This window comes from Xylocopa sonorina, chromosome 6, assembly GCF_050948175.1.
Source record: "Xylocopa sonorina isolate GNS202 chromosome 6, iyXylSono1_principal, whole genome shotgun sequence".
Lineage (NCBI taxonomy): Eukaryota > Metazoa > Arthropoda > Insecta > Hymenoptera > Apidae > Xylocopa > Xylocopa sonorina.
Genome location: NC_135198.1, coordinates 12366684 through 12382792, shown reverse-complemented (window position 1 = coordinate 12382792; position 16109 = coordinate 12366684). Strand labels below are relative to the sequence as shown.

The 16109-nt window shown below is 45.0% G+C and overlaps 3 protein-coding genes across 3 annotated transcripts in view; 2 read left to right on the top strand and 1 right to left on the bottom strand.

Moving 5' to 3' along the window:
- LOC143424893 (uncharacterized) overlaps positions 1 to 16109 on the top strand; it is a 100948-nt gene that overhangs the window by 72614 nt on the left and 12225 nt on the right. Inside the window, exons 5-12 of the mRNA XM_076897254.1 lie at positions 3897 to 4144; positions 4304 to 4805; positions 4898 to 6407; positions 7120 to 7866; positions 7977 to 8143; positions 8246 to 8445; positions 8623 to 8649; positions 10201 to 10264. Coding sequence (XP_076753369.1) covers positions 3897 to 4144; positions 4304 to 4805; positions 4898 to 6407; positions 7120 to 7866; positions 7977 to 8143; positions 8246 to 8445; positions 8623 to 8649; positions 10201 to 10264 — 3465 coding nt within the window. The remainder of the gene's footprint in view (positions 1 to 3896; positions 4145 to 4303; positions 4806 to 4897; positions 6408 to 7119; positions 7867 to 7976; positions 8144 to 8245; positions 8446 to 8622; positions 8650 to 10200; positions 10265 to 16109) is intronic.
- Positions 10726 to 12226, bottom strand: LOC143424247 (uncharacterized). The gene is made up of 5 exons (XM_076896207.1): positions 12089 to 12226; positions 11833 to 12013; positions 11279 to 11726; positions 10967 to 11193; positions 10726 to 10892 (listed from the first exon to the last, which is right to left on the bottom strand). Exons 1-5 carry the CDS (start codon positions 12192 to 12194, stop codon positions 10811 to 10813), a joined length of 1044 nt encoding a protein of 347 aa, XP_076752322.1. The 5' UTR covers positions 12195 to 12226; the 3' UTR covers positions 10726 to 10810.
- LOC143424228 (ESF1 homolog) lies at positions 13084 to 15816 on the top strand. Its single transcript, XM_076896161.1, has 7 exons — positions 13084 to 13772; positions 13864 to 14036; positions 14103 to 14210; positions 14287 to 14487; positions 14558 to 14780; positions 14856 to 15610; positions 15701 to 15816. The coding sequence occupies exons 1-7, from the start codon at positions 13085 to 13087 to the stop codon at positions 15803 to 15805; spliced, it is 2253 nt and encodes a 750-aa protein (XP_076752276.1). The 5' UTR covers position 13084; the 3' UTR covers positions 15806 to 15816.

Below are 16109 nucleotides of genomic sequence, written 5' to 3'. Positions count from 1 at the left end.
AACGAGCTTCGATAACCAAACGCGGCGTGAAAAACAATCGAACCAGAAAGGTTCCTCGGCGAATCTAAATCTAGACCCTCGTTCGCTTTTACAAAAACGAATCGATAATCAAATACGCGTATCTTTAATAGTTTAAACAGAGAACTGTGGAGTTCGTTTCGAAGAGCTGGCAAGAAGTTTCTAAATTTCCTGGAAACCGAAGGGAAATGGACGTTTCCAGTGAAAGCTCGCACGGAAGCTCTCGTTCGCTGATAAACGTGGGAAATCGTCGCGAGTTTGCATAAGAGGAGCCAACACGCGGAGAGTCGAGCGATCGTAACAGTTTCTCGTGAAAATGTCCGCTTCGCGATGGTTCAATCGCGATCGCGTGGAACTCTATGATACACGCGCCGCGTCCTCGCGAAATCGATAATCATCCCCGTCCTCCGCTTCCTGCTCCTTCTACGAATCGAACTCGAATCGAGCAACGAATAATTACGGCTTTCAGCTGGTCCCCGTTAACTATTTTCGCAGAAGAGCAAGCTAAAAATGGCAAACTTCTCCTCTCGGTTCGTTAGTCCACCGCGCGAGTGTTATCGTTCGCGATTCCACCGAAACAACAACGAAAGGATTCAAAGCTGAAGCTCGCCAAAGTGGAACGTAAACTCCGCGAGGTCCGCAGCTGTAATTATTAACCAGTTAACTCGATGTTTCTAACGTCGAAACCACTGGACCCGTTCAAGTTTCCCGGGTGGTACGTGTTGAAGAGGGACTCGCGGCGATACGATGGCTTGGTCCTTTAATTAAATGCTCCCACCTTTTAATTGATGCGTGTACAATTAAAACCACCACGGTGTCTCGACGATGCTCGAACCTCGTTGCTGCATCGTTCAGCGAGCTTTCAATCCCATCATCGTCGTTTCGATCGAGGAGCCATCTTTTCACCGGGGGTTTCGCAGGATTTTCAGAGACGCGGCTGGTCGCTGGTTCCGTGGAAAGCTCGCGACACAACGAGGGGGAGGTCGAAGACGTTCCTCGAATACTTAGCTACCAATGTTTCTTTTTTTCTTTTCCTTTTTTTTTTTTTTACCAGTTTCGTTTCTTTCCACGGTGAATAAGGATCTCGGGCGTGTCCCGGCTGGGTGGGTTCTCGAGTCTGTCCGCGTAAGCAAGAAAAAGGGCAACGAATAAAATTCCTCGCGGCCAGAAGAGTTGAAACTGGTTTCCACGCGCCTTAACCGAGCCGAACCTATTTGTATAAGGCGACGGTGCCGTTTATAACGTTTGTCATCCCCCTTCGGCGGGAGACGGCCTCGCGCGGGCTGAAATTTCAGAATTCCGCCGTGTATACTCGCGGCGGAACTAATACCGGTGGAGAGTTTTCCGAGTCGAATTAGAGAACTTGCCCGGAAAGTCTACGCTCGCGGCGGCCTCGCGAGGCAACGGGGATGCGCGACCTGGTCGCAACCCGTTTTCCAATTTTCCCAGCGAGCAGCCCGTCGCGCACCCCGCCCAGCTGGTTCCGTCGCGAGCGATTCGACTCAAGCTGAATTTTCCAAGAGCTTCTCCCACGAGCGACATAATTTCCGTATTAGCCAGAAGAAGAAACAAACGAGGAACGCGACTCGAGGCACGCCGTTCGCGGTAACTTCGAGGGAAGTCGAAAGTCTCGCCAAGTCGCAACGTATCCGTCACCGCGGGTATTCATCAGGCTCGTCGGGAGCGGCGAGGACACGAAGATGGAGGAGGAAGAGAAGAAACGGGGCGAGAGGACGGAAGAGGAATGGAAATGAAAAGTCTAATAAGGCGTGGCTGAGGCAGCTCGTTCCACGGCGGAGCAACGCGACAAAGCCTGCTTTCTTCCACATTCTTCAACGCTTTTTCCGTTCCCCAGTCGTCGTCGTCTCTGGCTCGCAGCTTCCGTCCCGCGGGAAATGACGTTAAGACGGTGAAAGACCCGCGCACCTGAGACCACTGGCTCAAGATTAAGCGAATCGAGCGAATCGTTTTAACGATCGATGATTTCTTTTTTTTATTTTTTTGCTTAAAAACGACCAAGAATTTAATTAACGTTTAAGGTATTGAAAAGCCGGTAATCTCCTGCGAGGTACACAATCTCCCACCGCTTACGAGCGTTTAATCCAGCCGAGCCCTTCCACGGTTTCCCTCGTCCACTGTCCCATGTATGAATTGGCCAGGAATCTTTTAATTAACCGAAGAGCAAAGGTAATTGCGAACGTCTGTGAACGAAGTCGAAGGCAGCTGAAAGCCGCCGTGTTTAGCGCAGCCGACGAGAAGCTGGCAATAAACGTCAAAGCGCACCGGGGAAATGAGACACCGGAGACGGATAAACGAAACGAGGCCAGTCGAATCGCGTTCGTCCGCGTGCTGTCCCACGGGATGATGCGGCTTCCCCTGTCGAGCAGGACTACGAAGAGAAGTATCGCTCCTTCCGCAGGAGGAAGCTTACGCGGTGTTTCGCGGAGTTTCCGTGGCAATTCTTCCGCCCTGGTATCGAAGAATGACGGTCGAGCGCGGTCGAACGGTTCCGTCGCGACGTTTTCCAGTGAATCGAGCTGGAAAACGAGAGGACTACCCTTGTCGCGGCTTCGAGGGTCGATCGATAGGGGTAGCGAGTCCCTCGAACGGTTCGATTTCCGGATAATTGAAAGTCTTGAAGGATACGAATTTTCTCTCTCTCTCTCTCTCTTTGTTTTTTATTCTAATTAGTTCGCTAAGAACGTCGAGAGCAAATTAAACCAGGATCGATCCTGGTTGGGGAATTTCGAGGACGCCTGTCCCGGTTCTACGTATCCGAAACGAAGGGAAGATTTCGGGAGAAAAGCCATCAATTAGGTTACATAAATCTCGAGTCTCCCTGGAACCCTCCGAGCGAAAGGCTGTCTCTCCGGCGTCATGCTCCTCGAAACTCAATAACGAAAGCTTCTTCAAGTTCTCCAGCGGAAGAGCCACATCCATCGCCGGTAATTCGATGTACAACTATGGCGCGCGACGAGAAAGCGGCCGCGAGCGGGGGCTCGCCGCGGATTACGTTGGAAAGTTGGAAAAAGAGCCAATTAAACGAATGATTTATGAGGGACGCGCGGCGGGTGATTCGCGTTACGGTTCGACGTGGCTCGCACGGCCGATTAGTCGCTGAATTATTTCGCCGTTCGCGGAACGAACGCGCCAGCGAAACGAGCAACGGGGGTGTTTAAACGACGCCGGGTTCTCGCGCCGAAGGTGTCGATTTTTCAACGAGCGCCATTCGCCACGGTGCTTTATTTATTCGCTCGTTGCACGCGAAACGTATTCCACCGTGGAGCACAATAGCATCGTCTCGATCCCTGTCCCAGCGAAGAAACGGTGCAAGAAACGAAGTTTCGCTAATAACGAGCGAACTCTCCGAGTCTTTTCTTGCCGTGATTGTCGCGCGGGTGTCCTCGACTCACCAGCCGCGAATTAGAATTCCTTTCGTCCGGCCACGCTCGCTTTCTCGCCCCAGAAATGGGAGAAACTATTTGTTACTACAACTCCCCCATAGTTCGCTGTTTGGCGAGCGTTCGAGGCGAACGAAACTGGATAACGTCGTTCGACGGAGATTAAAGCGTCGCGGGTGAATCGCGGACCGGGTCAAAGGAGCCAGGGAAATAATTAAAAGAAAGTTTCTCTGTCCGCGCGAACTATCGCTTCACCGGATCAAACGATCGTCTCGTTTCACTCTTCTCCGTTCTCGCAGGGATATCGAATCAGTTCCCGAGTTCAAACATCCTCCGGATGAGAGGGACTTGGAAAGTTGAGTCTCACCCGGGGAGACCTCGGGTCGCGTTTCGCAGGAGGAATCCCGTCTTTAAAGAAACGCTCCTCGTCTGGAAAGGTTTATCGACTGAAATGTTGTTTCCTCGTTGGTTGTACAGCCTCGGACCTGGACTGCATACGGGCGTTGTTCAACGAGAAGGAGAAGGAGCTCTCTCTGGCGGTGGCGAAGGTCGAGGAGCTGACGCGACAGCTCGAGGAGTTACGGGGCCGACAGAACGCTGCCGGGACCGGAAGCGGAGGCGGAGGCGCCGGTGGTGTCGGCGGCGGAGGCGTCGGCGGCGGCGGCGGCGGACACTTGTCGACACCGGCCAGCGCCGAGCTCGAGAAGCTCAGGAGGGAGCTTATGGTGAGCATCTCCATCGCAAACCCTCCTCTGTACCCTCTCTCAATTTTACTCGAAAGTAGAAATGAACGTTGGTAATTAACCGAACGGTTTCGTGGCTAGTCAGTTTTTTTCCTGTCCCCTGAGAATTGAAACGAATTCCTTTCGCTTGTCCGTCGACAGTATCGCAATAAGATGAACGAACAGCAGAACCAGGTGGTGTCCCAGCAACGGTTGGCCCTGGCGCAGCGGCAGGCGGAAATGGCATCGATTGACGCGAGGATAGCTCAGCTTCAGGGTCGTCTTCAGCGCAAGAGAGCGTTGAACCAGCGGCTGAGCCAGCAGCTGGGCTCCGGGAACCGTACGAACGCGAACACCGGGTTCACGGAGTCGAAGCTGGACTTCAACGCCGGGGGGAAGTCGAGGCCCGCTGGTAACATAGCCGCGATCGAGCCGTACTCCCACATACCGAACGACAATGACTTCAATCTGAACAAAAACGATCCCAAGTATCAGACACTGCCGTACAATACCAAGTTCACGGTGAACTTCAAGGCTGCCGAGGACGACGTTAACAAGAACAAGATCCAGCACTCGGCGAGCGCGTCCCAGCTGGGCCAGAGGGCGACCTTCCAACAGTTCGGCCACCAGATCGCTCACAGCCAGTCTCAGTCGCACATTCAAGGTTGGTAACGCGAACGGAACGTTCGACACCGCTAAACTTCGTTTCCAGAGGTAACCGCTTCAATTTATCCGTGACTCGATCAATGTTCCCAGGCCAATCGCAGCTGTTAGGGACGAACCAGCAGCAGCACAATCAGAACCTGCCCAATCAGCCCGTGAACATGCAGCAGAGCTGCAACAATAATAATAACAATAATAACAACAACAACAACAACAACAACGCAAATAACGCGAACAATAATCTGATCAGCTCGTCCCACAACTTCAGCCCGGAGGGTATGTCGCAGAACCTTCGGATCCATCACCAGCAACAGTCGCAGACGCAACAGCAACAGCAACACGGGAACATCCAACAGAAACAGCACAACGTCGGCTCCTCGGCGTCGAACCTCGCCACCACCGTATCCATCACGCAGACCCAGAACCATAGGAACCTTCAAATGCACCAGAAACCGGTGTCCAGCGTGGCGCCCAGCTTCTCAGTCAAGTCTCAGATCTATCAGACCTCATCCACGAAGATTCACCCGGTAATGCCGCAGACGTTGAGTCTGATAGGCCGTGGGCACAATAACGCGCAAAATTTCGTCGGTTTGAACAGTCAGAACGTTAATCAGCAACAGTCGAACCAGCCGGTACCTAGCAATCAGACACCCAATCAGGACCAGACCTATTCCTCGAGGCACAACTATCCTGGCATGCAACACTCCGCTCAGACGAACACGCACGTGTCTTCGTCCTCGGTGTATCAGAGTCAGAACTCGCCTAACCCACCGTCGACCATCCACACGACCTCCAGCGGGACCAGTTTCGGTAATTCTGTTCAGAGGTACAATCAATCGCAGCCGGGGCTGACGAGCCCCACGTCGAACAACGAACAGCCGGAGAAGATCAAGTTCGAGCAGGAGAAAGTCCAGGAGAAGTTCGAACACCTGCCCGCGAAACACGAACAGCAGAGGTACGATCCAAGCCAGGTATTTAAATACGACCCCCATCAAATGAAGTACGAGCAGCACCCGAAGTACGATCAGCACGGTAAATACGAGCAAACGAATCAGTCGACGAAGCTGTACGAGCAGTCGAACAAACACGAGCAGACCGGGAATCAGACCGGGAAGTACGACAACGTGTCGAAGATCGAGCAGGTCAAGTACGAGACCGGCCAGACGAAGTACGACCCGAATCAGAACACGCAGCAGTACGGGAAACACGATCAGCACGAGGTGAGGCCGTCTGTGAAGTACGAGCACAACGCGGGGTTCAAGCACGAGCCCGCGGGCAAGTACGACGCCGGGGGGCAACAGTTCAAGCAGGATCAGGTCAAGTTCGAGAATAATCAGAATAAGTTCGAGCAGAACAGCGGCGCGAAACACGAGCACAACGGCAAGTTCGAGATCCCGGCGAAAACCGCTGAGAAGCCGTTCGAGTTCGACAGGCTGAAGAACGAGAACGAGAGGAAGAATATGGGCGAGGACAAAACGAAACCGGCGCTACCTCCGAAACCGAGCAAACCCAACCCCCCGCCGCGGCTGACGCACCACGAGAAGGTGGACAATTCGAACGACGGGATCACCGATTGCAAGAACCAATTAGGAATCAATCAAAGGTTTGCGTCTTGTCTATTTCGTATCCGTTAATTATTTCGTTTAATTTCAGTTCCCTTTCCCTCGCACTTTGCATTGCAAATCCACGCGAATGGGTGGTGTCTCGCCTAATCGAGAGGAAATCGGTAGATCGGTCAAAGTTTTTTGGGCACAGCGCGAAAAAACGATTACCGGGTTAATTATAAATGTTAATTAGTCCGTGATCGATTTGGCCGGTGAATCGAAGCCTGTCTCGAATAATAGACACCGAAATAGAACGACTACCGTGCAGCTGAGACAACAGCTTAGTACACGCGAGCTCTTCGATCGATCGAGGCGAGATTCAAGTTCCTGTTTCCCGATCGTTCTTGCCACCTCGTATTACCAACGAGCCCGCGCGCAGCATCCGCGAACGAACTTCTGCATCGTTCCACGGACTTTCCGAGTAAGAACTACAAACGATCGTTTTAAATTGACCCAGAAAATCGCGGAAGAAGTCGACGCTCTGGAAGAGTCGAGAAATACCCCCTCGGACGTTGTTTCAGACGCCTCTTCCAGCCCGTGTGCCCAAGTAACAGTTGTCGAGGAAACTTCTGAAAGTCTCTCGGAGTCCGTGGATTACCCAGGTCGATCGTGCTGTCCCAATTAAACCCACCGCCCTCTTCGACGACCGCGATCCTCGAACAACTCGATGGAGCGTCCCTAGCTAATCGTTATCGTCTACTTTCTGAACAGAGCGGAGAAAGAAGAGGACGCGCCTCCGATACCCACGTCGGAACCACCGGAATCGCCGACGGAGACCCAATTCGCGAACCATCAGATCATCAAGGCCAGACCCCTGACCCTGAAGAAGGCGCCGATCTCCGAGCAACCGAAGCTGCGTTACGCGAAATCGAATGTCCACGTGTCGATAAACCGGCGGATTGAAATGCCGCCGGCGTTTCTGTTCCCGGAGACCGAGATCCCAGCAGACCTGATGCAAACGGAGCAACAACAACAGCCTCAGCAACAGCCGCAGATCATCGACACGACCGACAACTGCAAGAAGAGCACGGCCATCCTGAACGAAGATGCGATCAGCAACGAGAAACTGGAGGAGGCGGACATAATCGACGCGTTGAACGTGATCAACATCGAGGACAAGGCGAAGGCGAAGGATACGGATAGAAGAGCCGAGCTGGAGGTCGACGGGAAGAGCAACGAGGTGATGAGGAGGAAGAAAGGGAACCTGAAGTCGAGCACGGGGAAAGCGAACCTGTCCAGGCGGGTCTCCTTCGACCCTCTGGCTCTTCTGTTGGACGCCAGCCTCGAGGGTGAACTGGAGTTGGTGAAGAAAACCGCGAAGGAGGTCGCGAATCCTAGCTCGGCGAACGACGAGGGGATCACCGCGCTTCACAACGCCATCTGCGCCGGTCACCTGGAGATCGTCAAGTTCCTGGTCGAGTTCGGGTGCGACGTGAACGCTCAGGATAGCGACGGATGGTAAGTGGGCACGCGGCTTCTGCGCGTTTCATTCGAATCGGGTAAAGTAATTTGATAAAACAGTCGCGCCTCGCGTAAGTATAGCTGTACGATACGTATTTGAACCGCAGGACACCGTTGCATTGCGCCGCGAGTTGCAATAATTTATCGATGGTCAGATTCCTGGTGGAACACGGAGCTTGTATATTCGCCACCACTCTCTCCGACCATGAAACCGCAGCAGAGAAATGCGAAGAGGACGAGGAGGGTTTCGACGGCTGCTCGGAATACTTATACAGTCAGTACTATAATTTTAACGAGACGCGGGACGTCTCTCTTTAAACCAGCTGAGTTTTTATAGAGAGGACGGACCTCGAGCAAATTTTATGTCACGCTGCAGGTGTCCAAGAGAAGCTCGGAATAATGAACAACGGCCAGGTGTACGCGGTGTTCGACTACGAGGCGCAGCATAGCGACGAGTTAACCCTGAAGAACGGCGATTCGTTGGTTGTTCTACGAAAGGGCGACGACAACGAGAGGGAGTGGTGGTGGAGCAAATTGGGACACAAGGAAGGCTATGTACCTCGGAATTTACTTGGCGTAAGTTGCTGAAGAGTCCATCAATGAACGAACCACAAGGATCTACGGTCGTGAAGTTATTTAGAAAACGAAAGAAAAAAAAAAAAGAGAGAGATAGAGAGAGTGATTGATCCTTGACCTGTTGTCCTTAATAATTCCAGCTGATTTATTTATGATTTATTTAATTAATACTTTCAGCTATACCCAAGGGTGCAACCGGCAAAGGTGGACTGAAGCGCGTCTCTCGGCCGGTGAACCTCGTAATATCCGATGATTCATTACCACAGTATTCGATTCGCAGCTTTATCTCGTTAAGTATCATAGTTGCATCGTCGCATTACGGATCGTTATCTTAATTTAATCGCGTCCCATTGTCATCCGAACGAACCGAGCAGAGAGCGTTCTATATAGTTTTGTATTTTCATTTCTCCTGTTCCAAGGCGAAACGAAGAATACTGCTAACACAAGCCCGGGTCATGGGTGAATCACGTAACGTAACGAACAATTAGAATGTAATCGTTAAGTAGCAGGGAAACCGGAAGAGCGATACATAGGGATTCTTGTACACGCGCAAAGTTTCATTGTTCTTATTTTTTTTTAAGCTATCACCTGCCTTTTTTGTTTCTTTCTCGAGGACGAAGACAACGGTACTCTTTAATTTTAATTACTATGATCGTTAGTCAATCTCATCGACGATACACAGTACAAAAGGAAATTTCAATTTCTTTGCCCGTGATTCCGCTTTTTAGCTCGGCGACTCCCGTTGTGCGCTCGCGAGTCGGAACGTTTTCGTTTGAACATTCATCACGTAATAAGTACATCGCGCCGCGATAAGGATCGTTTAAAAGGTTTCACTTTTCAATTCGTCCCGATCCAGACTCGTTGAATATGCAATTTTAATTATATCAATCAGCGATAATTTCCATTGAAAAATGTCCATCGGTCGATTCGCCTTGTCGGCGTTGAAACAGAGGAACTCTTTAAACGATCCATCGATACCCGTCAGAAGGGCTACTTTTATTTTACCTGTACCGCGCGAAACGTTCGTCGTCGCGGACAGTCGTAGGCGTACTTAAAACGCGTTTTGATTTGTTTCACCTAAATGTTCCCGTTTAGATGAAGTCAGATTATTGTTGCGCTCACAATTGTTACGTTTTTTCTTTTTTTTTTTTTTATTCGTCCAGCGGAATTTTCAAAATCCGACCGAGCAGACTTCGGATTTCGAAAATGTTCCTAAGCATGATGTATAATGTAATCTTGCCAATACGCACTTTTTAAACGACCCGTAAGGGAAGAAATAAAGAATTTTGCGCGCGCGAAGAAGAGAGAAAGGGATAGTGCGAGAGAGAGATTGAGCGAGAGAGAGAGAGAGAGATCGAAAAATCTCGACGATGGTAGAACGCGACCGCCCCCAACGTTTTTCTCGTTGTCGAGGATTAGTATCCATCAGTGGGATTCGAAAATCTCTGAGTAATCGACTTAACACTTGACTAGACACTTGTATAATTGATTAATTATTGCCTAGGTGAAATTCAAACGGCCCTGTCGGAAAGATTCTGAGTGCATCCGTTGTACCGTTGATGAAAGACAAGCGTACAGGCCCTCAGAATATTTCCGACGCCCATTACACGCGTACACGCACACACATTCACACATAAACACGCGAACACAAACAAGTACACACACGTAAATGAAGTATGTGCCTTTCAGAAGTAATAATGGATATATTATGTAAGAGTGCATGATATATTATGACGAATAAATTGTTTTTAATAGAAAGTTTACACGTGTATGTTTATTGTCGAGAAAAGATACAAGCTAGAAATTGTGTACCAATGCGGTAAGTGTCGTCCCTAAGTATTTCTGGCAAAATACGCGCCAAATATGATAAAACAATATTAAAACTGTATAAATACTTTTTAAAAATGCTTGACGGAAGTAAACCATAAATAACAAACGACTGTAATTATTACGTACGTCTGAAGTAAGCTATTTTGTACTGGTAACGTGATATACTTTCTTTTAAGCAATGTCTCCCGTTGCAGTTAACATTAAATATGGTTACGAAATTTATAAAATGTCAAAGTAATTAATATATAATATAAAAATATCATTTAAATATCTTAACGTGCCCTTAACGTCTACTACATTAATACCGGTCCTTATGAATCTCATTAGCGTGATTAAAGGTATTACGACATGTTAGAGTAAAAAAAATATATAGTTGATTCAACAGTTGCAACTGTTGAGGCTCCCTGCGGAGTCCTTGCATCACAATCGGAATTAAAAATTTAAGCATATATTAAAAATATATATGTATGTATAGAAACAATAATTATAATACGTATGGCCTCTATGATGTTAACGATATAAAACAAAAACATGTTTAACTTTCGTTGCCTTTTACCTCATTTATCAGCTGTAAACAGACTTTCAGATCCTCGTAATCAGCAACCATCGCGTCGAGTCTAAAAACAGTTCAATAAAACAATGGGACACTATTCGATATTAAGAACCAATCCTACGTGTCTTATGCCCTTACCTATCAGCAAACATATCAAGTACGGTGCTTGTGAAATTTCCTTTTTTTAATGCTTGCGAACAAAAATGCGTCAAATTTTTAAAACATTTACGTGTCAGATTACATAAATTTTGATTTTTCCATTGGTGTAGCTGCTTCGTGATATTCCATGCTGCATACACATAATGCATTACCGATATCCAATGCTGTGATTCTACCAGCCTTTTTCCTTGATCTACAATAGCTTTCTATACAGAATCAATATAACGTGAAACGAGAAAAGAACATATAAACAGGAAAAGAGCAGAAAAATATAAGGCAGAATTACCACACCTGAAATGCATCTAAATGAATATGAGCGTCATTGGCCAATGGTTCCGCCGAGTTGGACAAAGCAGTATTAATTCGAATATTTTGCTTCAAATTGTTTAAAGTATCGATTAAAGGTTGCACATCGGCCACTGGCATTTTTTTCAACAAAATATTGTGTATTTTCTCATCCTCCTGTAGAAGGCCATCTTCTTGCATAGATACTAAATCCATGATCATGTGCACCAACTGATCATGGCTAAGCCCTCGCAAACCACTCAATAAGTTACCGTTGAAGTACTTTTGTGAACTATTACTATCCGACGAGTTCTGCGACTTTTTCTTCCTCTCCGGCGTTGTGAATTGAGACTCACTGGTATCGTCAAGAGCCAACCTTTTCCTAGGTGTACTTCTCAACACCATAGTTGATTTCGACGGACTCTTTACTGGAGTACGATCCTTAGAACTTAAACTATAATCGATTCGATTACACTTATGTATAAACGTTTCCTAACATGAACCACACGAATGATTTTAGGTCCATACAGAAACGGATAAATACTAAACGAATATTTTACCTAAAGAGGCTATTTCTTTTACAAGTGTCAAGATCTGGGGACCAAACAATGGTTCGACGACGACGCCCTCGTTTTTGTATGACCAACTCATCGGGACTAGGCGCAGGACTCCAAGACTCAGAACCGTGACGACTATTTAAAAAATTGTCCATTGCATTAACCTCGGTGGAAATGGCCTCTCCTAAAAGAAGCGAGTTGAAACTAAAAGGAATATACAGCAGGTAGTCGATAAGACGGTAAACATCAGCAAACGCACCAGGAGACGCTGTATTGTTCACAGGAATCACTGCTAAAGCCTGTCTAATGGATCTTCTACGTGCTCCATCCAACCTTCGTATCTCTCTGGTCGTAGGTGTATTCATTTCTCACAGTATAACGAAGAATTTTTCGTTAAAAGACGCTATCGAGTTTCGCTAACCACCAGAAATAATTCCTTAAATATGGTACGCGAAATGTCAACCGTGGTTTCTGACAGAAAGACGATGTTTCACTTTCTCACATTGTTTAACGATAATTGAACGAGATTTCCGTTACCACCAAACGTACAAAAATCATGCAAACTGTCATAAAGAACGTAAAAAACACAGGAAAACGATCACAATAACGTATGGAACATAGTGGTAATAAACAGTACTGTGAAATGGCGGGAACGAATCTGGTTGGTTAATTCCGGCGTTGCCTGACTCCAGAATCTCATTGTCCCACTTAAATGAAATTGATTTAACACACGTTTACATCGTACTACATGTGTGTACGAAATAATGACGCGCACGTACACTTTTATCAAATTAACCAACAAATACGAAAATATTAAAAAATTCTTTCCATTTTGTTTATAGAATTATTATTTCCTTTTACGATATCGTACATACTTACCTCACTTTTTTTTAGAAGAACCCAAGTATAATGATTAACAGCAGAGTTAACAATTAACCAATGGGAAACGATAGTAGTGTTATGCTCTTGACTCTTGACACATTACAGGTTAAGTTATGTTGGAAAGATGGTTGAACACATGGTCGTAAGAACAGAGTATCGTTTCGTAAAAATAAATAAAATCCAGAATAATCTTAAATAGTTAGTTAAAATATTATACGAGTGGAAACGCTGCAATATTAAATATTTTTCAACCTTAAAATTGTTATAAAAAAAAGTAACGTAAGTATAAAATTGGAATACTTAAAAGTTAACAGTGTACATAATTTTCCACATAAGAAGAAACACTAATGGCTTATTTCTTTATTCATTCAGCATGGACGAATTATTAAACGATAAACGATTTGCACACATTGCAAGGGATCCGAAATTTAAAAGGATGCCAAAAACGGAAAGAAAAGTAGTGATAGATAAAAGATTTCAAAATATGTTCAATGATAAGAAGTTTACGGTTAACTATACTATTGACAAACGAGGTAGACCTATGAATGTGGCATCGTCTGAAAATCTTAGAAAGTATTATGATTTACCTACCAGCGAAGAAGAAGAGGAGGAAGAGAAAGAGCAAGAGAAACCTAAACGGCAAAAGAAAAAGAAGCCTAAAGAACGTAAGAAGAAGAAAAAACAGAAAAATGAAACCCTTCAATCAAATCTTGAATTGAAAAAAAGTGATCCAAATGAAGAGAACGATTCATCGGATAATTGTATTTCAAGTCATGGCGAATTGCTCAGGATTAAACCAAATGTAGGATCTGATGCGGACTCTGGAGAACAAAGTAAATCAGAATCTGAATCTGAAATAGATGATGCAACAAATATAGAAAATCTAAAAACAGATTTAAAAGAAAGTAAAAAGCAGTTGAACATTAGAAGAAAAAATGAATGTGATGAGGTCCCTGAAAAAGTTAAACAGAAATTAAGAGATTTGAATATAAATTACGCTAGAGGTGAAGGACTTCTAATGACAGATAGTTCTTCTGATGATGAAAGCTCTGAGAACTCTGGTAACATATATGTATACATATTTTAGTAACAATGTTAGTGGAGATGTACATTTTACATGCAGATCGTACTAATAATTATTTCTGCACTTAGATGTAGAGATTGAACACAATTGGGGTGAACTAGACAAGGAGGCTGAAACTACAGATGAAATTACGCATAGATTAGCAGTTTGTAACATGGATTGGGACAGAATACGTGCTTTAGATTTGATGGTTTTATTCAACTCATTCTTGCCTACTGGTGGCTTTATTCACTCAGTTACTGTAAGATTAATTAATGACTGCATAAAGTAAGTATCCTCAATGATCTATATAACGAAATAATTTCAGATTTATCCATCAGAATTTGGTCTACAACGTATGAAGGAGGAGGAGATTAAGGGGCCAACTGAGCTGACAGCAGATAATAAAGAGAGGGAAATTGAAGATGAAAATGATGTATACGAATTTATTTTTCATATTTACGATTTACTACGCATTGTGTATTGTTTAACTTTTAAATTTAATTTTACAGGACGAGGAAGGATCAACATATCATATGGAAAAATTAAGACAATATCAATTGAACAGGTTGAAGTATTATTATGCCGTCGTTGATTTCAATTCTCCTGAAACAGCGAATAAAATTTACACAGAATGCGATGGTACAGAGTATGAATCTACAGCAACAAAATTAGACCTTAGATTTATACCAGACGACATGGAATTTGATCAGGTATGTTGTTTGATCATAAAGTGTATCAAAAATATATTCACTATGTGTGACCTTAGATGCCTGCTTTAAGACTCCCAAAGATGTGTGCAACGAATTGCCAGAGTTTACAAAATACAAACCAAGACAGTTCACAACTACAGCTTTGCAACAAGTTAAAGTGCAGTTAACGTGGGACGAGACAAATCCGGAAAGAATGGAGCTAGCCCAAAAGTTGAATTCTGGAAATTTAGATGAGATTGATAAAAGCGATCTACAAGCTTATTTGGCAACTGATTCAAGCGATGACGAATCAGGTATAATATTTCCTTATACTCCTCAAGCATTTCGTATATTCGTGATATATAATTAACATCTTTTTTTTACGGAAGCGAAAGAAGAAAAGAAAGAATCTCAAGAAGACAAAAGTGATTCAGAAGACGAGAAGAATATCGATCCAGTTGAAAAATATAAAGCTTTATTGAAAGAGATAGAAGAAAAAGAAGAAGCAAAACAAAGAAAGGATGTCGAGCTAGAATTCACTTGGGGTTGGGGAGCGAAAGAGAAAGCTGAAAAATTGGTGGAGGAAAGATTGAAGAAAGAGCAAAATCTGACGCCGTTTGAACAATATTTAGAGAAACGAAAAGCGAAGAAGAAAGCGAAACGGGAAGAGCGAAATAAACGTAAGAACGCAGGAAAGGATACGCTGGACTCTGAAGGCTCGGAAATGCTCGATTCGGACGATGAAGTTAAAAATAATAAATCGTCTCGCAAAGAGAAAGGTACTACGGAAAATGGCATGAATTCATCAAGCGATGAAGATGAAGGAAAACGTACAGCTGAACTGGAACTTTTGTTAATGGATGAAAATGAAAACGGGAAACAACATTTTAATATGAAGAAGATAGAAGAAAATGCTACAATGACAAAGTCCAAGCTGAAGCGATTAAGTAAGAAGAAGAACAAAAAAGATCAAATTGTAGAAGATAATTTCGAAGTAAATGTACAAGATCCGCGATTTGCCGCTTTGTTCACGTCGCATCATTTCAACATTGATCCAGCGGATCCACATTATAGAAAAACTAAAGGCACCGAGGCTCTGATTAAAGAAAAATTGAAACGAAGAGCTGACGATGATCCGAGTGATGTAAGTGAAACACTTATACCTAATTTAAAATCATTAAAACTTGTATCCACATATTATATACATTTATTGCTCTTTCTTTACGCTTTCCAGGAAATACCTGCAAAAGAACAAAAAACGAAGCCTAACGCAGAACTGCAAGCGTTGATTAAATCAGTGAAACAAAATACTAAAAATATTACAAAACCAATAAAATAATTTGTAATATACATCCACTTTTTATTTAAAAAAGAAAAACAATCATTCTTGAATATTTCGTGTGTCGTGTTTAGATAAATAGATGAAGCATGCGCATCTTTCTAGTAACGTGAAATACAAATTAAATCTAGCGTTGCGTTACATTAAAGGGAACGGAGTACCAATGATCTCAATACGATTTAAATTTTCCTAACCTTCTCAAAATAACATCCGCTGAGGATGGCAGCACCGGAACTTCGTAGCCAAATACACTAACAGCTATAGGACGCTATAACTATACTGTGGTAAGACGCCATCTTGCACC